At 49.5% G+C, this 7,686-nt stretch overlaps 1 protein-coding gene across 1 annotated transcript; it reads left to right on the top strand.

The window, feature by feature from the left end:
- Positions 1–1,009: 1,009 nt before the first annotated feature.
- LOC135510122 (uncharacterized) lies at positions 1,010–3,345 on the top strand. Its single transcript, XM_064930905.1, has 2 exons — positions 1,010–1,017; positions 1,524–3,345. Exons 1-2 carry the CDS (start codon positions 1,010–1,012, stop codon positions 3,343–3,345), a joined length of 1,830 nt encoding a protein of 609 aa, XP_064786977.1.
- Positions 3,346–7,686: the final 4,341 nt, after the last annotated feature.

Below are 7,686 nucleotides of genomic sequence, written 5' to 3'. Positions count from 1 at the left end.
TGTCCCTGTCCCGGGCTCTAGCTCCAGCCCTGTGCCTGTCCCTGTCCCTAACTCTAGCTCTAGCCCCGTGTCTGTCCCTGACTCTAGCTCTAGCTCCAGCACTGTGTCCGTGTTTGTCCCTGGCTTTAGCTCCAGCTCTGGCCCTCTGCCTGGCTGTGTTTAAGAGCTGGCTGACTACTAGTGACCTTCAATAAGGAGGGGATCCCGAGACGGCTTTCCCAGACACCCACTGACCTTTCAGCCAGATGGGGAGGGGGGACAGGGGGATGGGGATGACGAGTGGAGAGCAGGGAAGGCCTGGTTGACTGTGGACTCTGAACTGGCCAGCTACCGTTAGTAGTTTATGTGAATCCGCTATTGTTTTGTGTGTGTGTGTGTGTGTGTGTGTGTGTGTGTGTGTGTGTGTGTGTGTGTGTGTGTGTGTGTGTGTGTGTGTGAGTGTGTGTGTGCATTTGCTGTTTGTTTGTATGTGTGTGTGTGTGTGTCTTTGTTTGGCAGAGCCCTCTTCCCCTATTGTGTAAGGAGAAGGGTTCCATATGCAAAGCGCGCTGAGCCTCAACCCTGAACCTGCACTAATCGATTTGTCTGTGGAGGCGAATCGGTCACACTTCGAGATCCACATTGCACCTCTCGCTTTGTGACATCATAGGCCCTGGCACCTCTGCCAGTCAAGGCAACATTGAAAGATTATGTTGAGGAAAATAAAAGGACATACCTTTAACACCTCAAGAGAACAACAGGAATAACAACAACAAGAGAACGAGACCCACAGCCCAAAAACACCAACAATAATGTCAGGAGGAATAGTCACCATTAAGGATAAGAGTGTTTGTTTATTTGGTAATATGTAGTCCTCAGTGGTCCTCTGTAGCTCAGTTGGTAGAGCATGGCGCTATTTTACTCAGCTTATGCTGTCAACCATGTCCAATCACCATCTCCATGTCCATGTTTCAAAAGCCAGTCATATATAGCTTCTCATTCTTTGGAAGAAGGACACTTCATTCGAAAGATGGAGGGGTGTGATGGTATTGGTTGTCAGCCAACCACCTAAAAAAAAGAGTGATGGCCAAATAGTACACGATTGAGACAGATCTGTAACTAGCTAGCTAGCCAACCTTCCCAAGCTGGGATCTTGTCAACCAATCAGAACAGGTTAAGAAAAGTTCCAGAGAGAGATAGAGTTCATCACCCCTTGACTCTCAGTTTCGGGTGTGGGGGATGGGTAGTGGAGTGAGCTGCTTGAGAGCGCTGTGAGAGGGTCACCAGCAGGGGATTTTCTAACACAGTCTTCATTATGTATTGTTACAGATAGAGAACTGTCCAATGCAGGTCTGTGGATATCAGTGGATATGTCTGTGGATATCAGCCTCAAATAAACAACATGTATTCTATTTTCTGATTTGCTGAAATTAGATGCCCTAATGTTGTCTCTGTATTTTACCCCCTATATTTGAAACAGGTCTCTACCAGTGGACCTGCTGGGCCAGCTTCTCCAGCGCCTAAAGCTTCTCCAGCACCCACAGCTTCTCCAGCGCCTACAGCTTCTCCAGCACCTACAGCTTCTCCAGCACCCACAGCTTCTCCAGCACCCACAGCTTCTCCAGGGCCTACAGCTTCTCCAGCGCCTACAGCTTCTCCAGCGCCTACAGCTTCTCCAGCACCCACAGCTTCTCCAGCACCTACAGCTTCTCCAGCACCTACAGCTTCTCCAGTGCCCACACCTTCTCCAGCACCTACAGCTTCTCCAGCACCCACAGCTTCTCCAGCACCCACAGCTTCTCCAGCACCCACAGCTTCTCCAGCACCCATAGCTTCTCCAGCGCCTACAGCTTCTCCAGCGCCTACAGCTTCTCCAGCGCCTACAGCATCTCCAGCGCCTACAGCTTCTCCAGCACCCACAGCTTCTCCAGCGCCCACAGTTTCTCCAGCGCCCAAAGCTTCTCCAGCGCCCACAGCTTCTCCAGCGCCCACAGTTTCTCCAGCGCCCACAGCTTCTCCAGCGCCCACACCTTCTCCAGCGCCCACAGCTTCTCCATCGCCCACAGCTTTTCCAGCGCCCACAGTTTCTCCAGTGCCAAAAGCTTCTCCAGCGCCCACAGCTTCTCCAGCACCCACAGCTTCTCCAGGGCCCAAAGCTTCTCCAGCGCCCACAGCTTCTCCAGCGCCCAAAGCTTCTCCAGCGCCTACAGCTTCTCCAGCGCCTACAGCTTCTCCAGCGCCCACAGCTTTTCCAGCGCCCACAGCTTCTCCAGCGCCCACAGCTTCTCCAGCGCCCACAGCTTTTCCAGGGCCCAAAGCTTCTCCAGCGCCCACAGCTTCTCCAGCGCCTACAGCTTCTCCAGCACCCACAGCCTCTCCAGCACCTACAGCTTCTCCAGCGCCCACAGCTTCTCCAGCGCCTACAGCTTTTCCAGTGCCCAAAGCTTCTCCAGCGCCCAAAGCTTCTCCAGCGCCTACAGCTTCTCCAGCACCTACAGCTTCTCCAGCGCCCACACCTTCTCCAGCACCTACAGCTTCTCCAGTGCCCACAGCCTCTCCAGCGCCCAAATCTTCTCCAGCGCCCAAAGCTTCTCCAGCGCCTACAGTTTCTCCAGCACCCACAGCTTCTCCAGCGCCTACAGCTTCTCCAGCGCCCACACCTTCTCCAGCACCTACAGCTTCTCCAGTGCCCACAGCCTCTCCAGCGCCCAAATCTTCTCCAGCGCCCACAGCTTTTCCAGCGCCCACATCTTCTCCAGCGCCCACAGTTTCTCCAGCGCCCACAGCTTCTCCAGCGCCCACACCTTCTCCAGCGCCCACAGCTTCTCCAGTGCCAAAAGCTTCTCCAGCGCCCACAGCTTCTCCATCGCCCACAGCTTTTCCAGCACCCACAGCTTCTCCAGCGCCTACAGCTTCTCCAGCGCCCACAGCTTCTCCAGCGCCTACAGCTTTTCCAGCGTCCAAAGCTTCTCCAGCGCCCAAATCTTCTCTAGCGCCCAAAGCTTCAGCGCCCAAAGCTTCTCCAGTGCCCAAATTATCTCCAGCGCCCAAAGCTTCTCCAGTGCCCAAAGCTTCTCCAGTGCCCAAATCTTCTCCAGCGCCCAAAGCTGCTCCAGCGCCCAAATCTTCTCCAGCGCCCAAATCTTCTCCAGTGTCCAAATCTTCTCCAGTGCCCAAATCTTCTCCAGTGCCCAAATCTTCTCCAGCGCCCAAATCTTCTCCAGCGCCCAAAGCTTCTCCAGCGCCCAAATCTTCTCCATTGCCCAAAGCTTCTCCAGCGCCCCAAAGCTTCTCCAACACCTACAGCTTCTCCAGCACCTGCGTCTGTGGCTGCTGTTCAGACTCCTCCATTTAAGACTGCATTGAACTTGCTGTCAGTGGTAAATATTAAAAATATATCATTTTTTCCTCAACTATTTCCTCAAGTATTCAGACCCTTTGCTATGAGACTCGAAATTGAGGTGTTTTCCTTGATCATCCTTGAGATGTTTTCACAACTTGATTGGAGTCCACCTGTGGTAAATTCAAATAATTGGAAATTATTTGGAAAAGCACACACCTGTCTATATAAGGTCACACAGTTGACAGTACATTGTCCGTAGAGGTTCGGGACAGGATTATGTGGAGGCATAGATCTGGAGAAGGATACCAAAACATTTCTTCAGCATTGAAAGTCCCCAAGAACACAGTGGCCTCCATCATTCTTAAATGGAAGAAGATGGAGCCACCAAGGCTCTTCCGATAGCTGGCCTCCCGGCCAAACTGAGCAATTAGGGGAAAGGGCCAGGAAGGTGACCAAGAACCCAATTGTCACTCTGACAGAGCTCTAGTGTTCCTCTGTGGAGAAGGGAGAACCTTCCAGAAGGACAAACATCTCTGCAGCACTCCAAAAATCATGCCTTTAGGGAAGAGTGGCCAGTCTGAAGCCACTCCTCAGTAAAAGGCACATGACTGCCAGCTTGGAGTTTGCCAAGAGGCACCTAAAGACTCTCAGACCATGAGAAACAAGATTCTCTGGTCTGATGAAACAAGATTGAACTTTTTGGCCTGAATGCCAAGCGTCACGTCTGGAGGACACCTGGCACCATCCCTACAGTGAAGCATGGTGGAGGCAGCATCATGCTGTGGAGATGTTTTTCAGCGGCAGGGACTGGGAGACTAGTCAGGCATGAGGCAAAGATGAAGGAAACAAAGTACAGTGAGATCCTTGATGAAAACCTGCTCCAGAGCGCTCAGGACATCAGACTGGGGCAAAAGCTCACCTACCAACAGGACAACAACCCTAAGCACACAGCGAAGACAATGCAGGAGTGCCTTCGGGACAAGTCCTTGTGTGGCCCAGCCAGAGCCCAGACTTGAACCCTGATCAAAAATCTCTGGAGAGACATGAAAATAGCAGTTTAGCGACACTCCATATCCAACCTGACAGAGCTTGGGGGGGATCTGCAGAGAAGAATGTGAGAAACTCCCCAAATACAGGTGTGTCAAGCTTGTAGCGTCTTACCCAAGAAGACTTGAGGCTGTAATTGCTGCCAAAGGTGCTTCAACAAAGTATTGAGTAAAGGGTCTGAATACTTGTGTAAATAAGATATTTCAGTTTTTTTTATTTTAGAATAAGGCTCTAACTGAACAAAATGTGGAAAAATTCAAGCAGTCTGAATACTTTCTGAAGGCACTTTATGTTAGAATTATGCTACAATAATCATTCTATTAATTTAGGGGATCTTAAATTCACCAATGTGAAAAAAAGGAAGTTTTGGAGATTATACTGGTTGTTAAAAATGTTATTTCTGGCAGAGTTGGGATTGTAACTAGGGACCATTGGTTCCTCTCTTCCCCTGTCCAAACACAGGAAAAAACAATTCCATTGTTTTTCAGCTCATTATAATAAATAATATATACTTGTACTACATTTTTACATTTCCCTTATTTTTTCTCAATTATTCTATTTCTATCTATGTCACTCGAATAGAGTTCAATGAGTAATTCAAATGTCCTGTATCCCCTCTTTAATAGCACTTTGTACCATTATCTGTCACTATCGTCCTGGGTAGCACTATGCTGTCTCTGACCTCCAGTGTACAGCTTGCCCTGGTGTCTGTTCGCGTCTGTTTATAGCCACACGCTGTGTTCATGTACACAAACACACACAAACACACATGCACGTGCACACAAACACACACACGTACACATGCGCGCGAGGGTTGGGCTATCTCCAGTTAGACACAGCGAGGTCACTCTTAGACTGCGCACAGCTTGGCCACAGCGTGACGTCTGTTCCAGACATCAACAAAGACACATGTACACGCAGGTGCAAGCTCAAACAAGGGCATACACACACACCGACAAATGCGTGCACGCATGCACCCACGATGGGCAGACACAAACTCTAAAGGAGAGCGTCTTAGCCAATGCCTTTATCCCACAGAGCCAATGCGTTTCTCACTTTCCATTCATCAAGCTGTTTAGCGGTGGCAAATTGAGACGTGTGTAACTGCTCAGACAATTGATCAAAGCCTACCTATAAGTAGGTGTGTCAGCCACATTGGAAAATGAGTATCTTTACAGAAAATGGAAGCACTTCAGCAGCCAGTTATTCCTGTGCTGTCTTCTGAAGGTTTTAGCATGCAGAGTGGCGCGGTCTGTCACAGTGTGGATGTGAAGGCAATGCGAAAAACTAAAGGTAATGACTGCTGTATAAGCCCTGTGCATTGGTGGAGGGAGGCAAGGAGGGGAGGGGAACTCATTTAATTGCTCGGAGGGAGCATGACAATTGAGTGGAGAGAAATGGGAGACAATCTCGGAGAGTATTGATCACCTTTACTCTTCCACTCCAGCTCGGATCCCCTCCTGTGCCTCTCCTCTTCCCCAATTTACAGCCCTAATTTAGACGTCTGTGTGTGTGTTTGCATGTATCTTACTGTGTGTGTCTTTGGGAGCCTTTTTGTGTGACTGTATGTGACTGTGTGTGTGTTTGCTTTCATTTCTGTATGTGTGTGTGTTTGTGTGTTTTCTTGTATGTGTAACGCATGTGTTTGTGTTATAATGTGTGTGTGTGTCAGATGTCCCTGATCGATCCCTGTCCCCCAGTGTGACCCTGTCTGGCTGCTCTCCTGCTCTTCAAGGCCTAATGAGACACTGTTTGTCCTGGGACCACACAGCGCCTCTGCTGTGGGTCACTGTCAAGGCAACGACCTTCCACCCCTGTCTCAGCCCAAGACTGAATCAATTCTCCCCGACCAGACACCCCTCCACCCCTACCCTCACCCTGACCAGCATCCTGACACCGTAGCCAACAATAGGACAGACTGTGTGTGCAACAAAGACGACATGAATCGTTGAAGCGTTTAAACTCTCCGATTAAACTGTGTGCAGATATCCTCTGTCTTTTGGTATGATGGCAACCATTACAAGTACTCTTGGACACTACACATTTTGGGTTGAAATTGGAGGAAAATCATGATCGAACCCTTCAGATGTCTCTCTGCTATATTCAACCACCACTGTTAGCGGCTAAGTCGGAAAAGGATTCCTCTTTCCTCTCCGTTCTCTGCATTCATTTCTGGCCTGGTTTGACTCAATGATGTACATCCTAAGCCTGTAGATTATCTTTATCCTTTTCTCGCTCTCCTTTGCTTGCCTCCTTCTCTTTTGCCAGAGCGCTCCACAATACATTTCTAATCAGGTGTCGGGGAAAAAAGGGAAGGAGAGAAAAAAGGAGAGAAAGGAAGAGAATGCCTAATTGAAGCAAGGGATTTCTCCTGATCTGCTCTGAGCTCTGTCTGGGTGTAAGTTCTGTAAGCACTCTCTCTCCTTCTCCCTTATCTGTCCAGTGAAAGAGAGCGAGAGATAGAGAGAGAGAGAAAGACAGATACAAGTGCTTCTGAGGTAACTGCACAATGCCTTCTTCAGAGGCACACTCATTTGTCCTTTGATTACATTTCCCTTAAACTGTCTCCGTCCTCCTTTCTCACATTGGAGTGAAAATACAGAGCGGCTCTGTCCCAGGAGTCATCCATTAATCCTTCCATCAGTATGTCTCGCTGTTCATCCATCCGTTCATTCATTCGTCGGTCCATCCGTCCTTCTGTCTCTACGTTCATTCGTTCATTCGTTGAAAAATGGCATTGAGACAGTGAATTTGCAGCTGAACAATGACAAAGCTCTACCTCTTACCTCAAAGTAACAGCAACAGCCTGCTGTAACTTCCAGAGGACTGGGAACCGCCCCTAACACCACTGGTGGGAGGGGTTATCTCTGGGGTCATTGGGGTCGGCTGTGCTGAGAGGAGGGTGTGTTATGTGTGTACTCTGGCACTCCTTAGCGCCGTGGGGGACTGTTCGGGGTCAGACGTCGCTCACTCACTGATAAGGCTGATTCGTGGAAGTCAGAGGGAAGAGAGACGTTATCTCTGTGTGTACTGTATGTCGACCGCAACTACCTAGAGAGGCCATGGTCTGCCCTGGCACAATGATAAGGAAGAATGGACCCAGTTCACCCTGATAATGAGAGACCCATAGACAATAGAGACAATAGCGTGGTTCATTGCCCTCTCTCAAGTCTCCCTGTCTTGTGGACAAAATGGCCTCATGATTGTTCAGTGCGTAAGGTTTCACTGACACTGAGGGAATGTATTCATATGAAACCCACTTTTCATTAGTGACGTAGTGGACGTCCATGTCGTACTCTATGGAATGTGTGGATCCA

The sequence above is a fragment of the Oncorhynchus masou genome, chromosome 23 (genome assembly GCF_036934945.1).
Source record: "Oncorhynchus masou masou isolate Uvic2021 chromosome 23, UVic_Omas_1.1, whole genome shotgun sequence".
Taxonomy (NCBI): Eukaryota; Metazoa; Chordata; class Actinopteri; order Salmoniformes; family Salmonidae; genus Oncorhynchus; species Oncorhynchus masou.
This window is presented reverse-complemented; position numbering and strand designations above follow the sequence as displayed.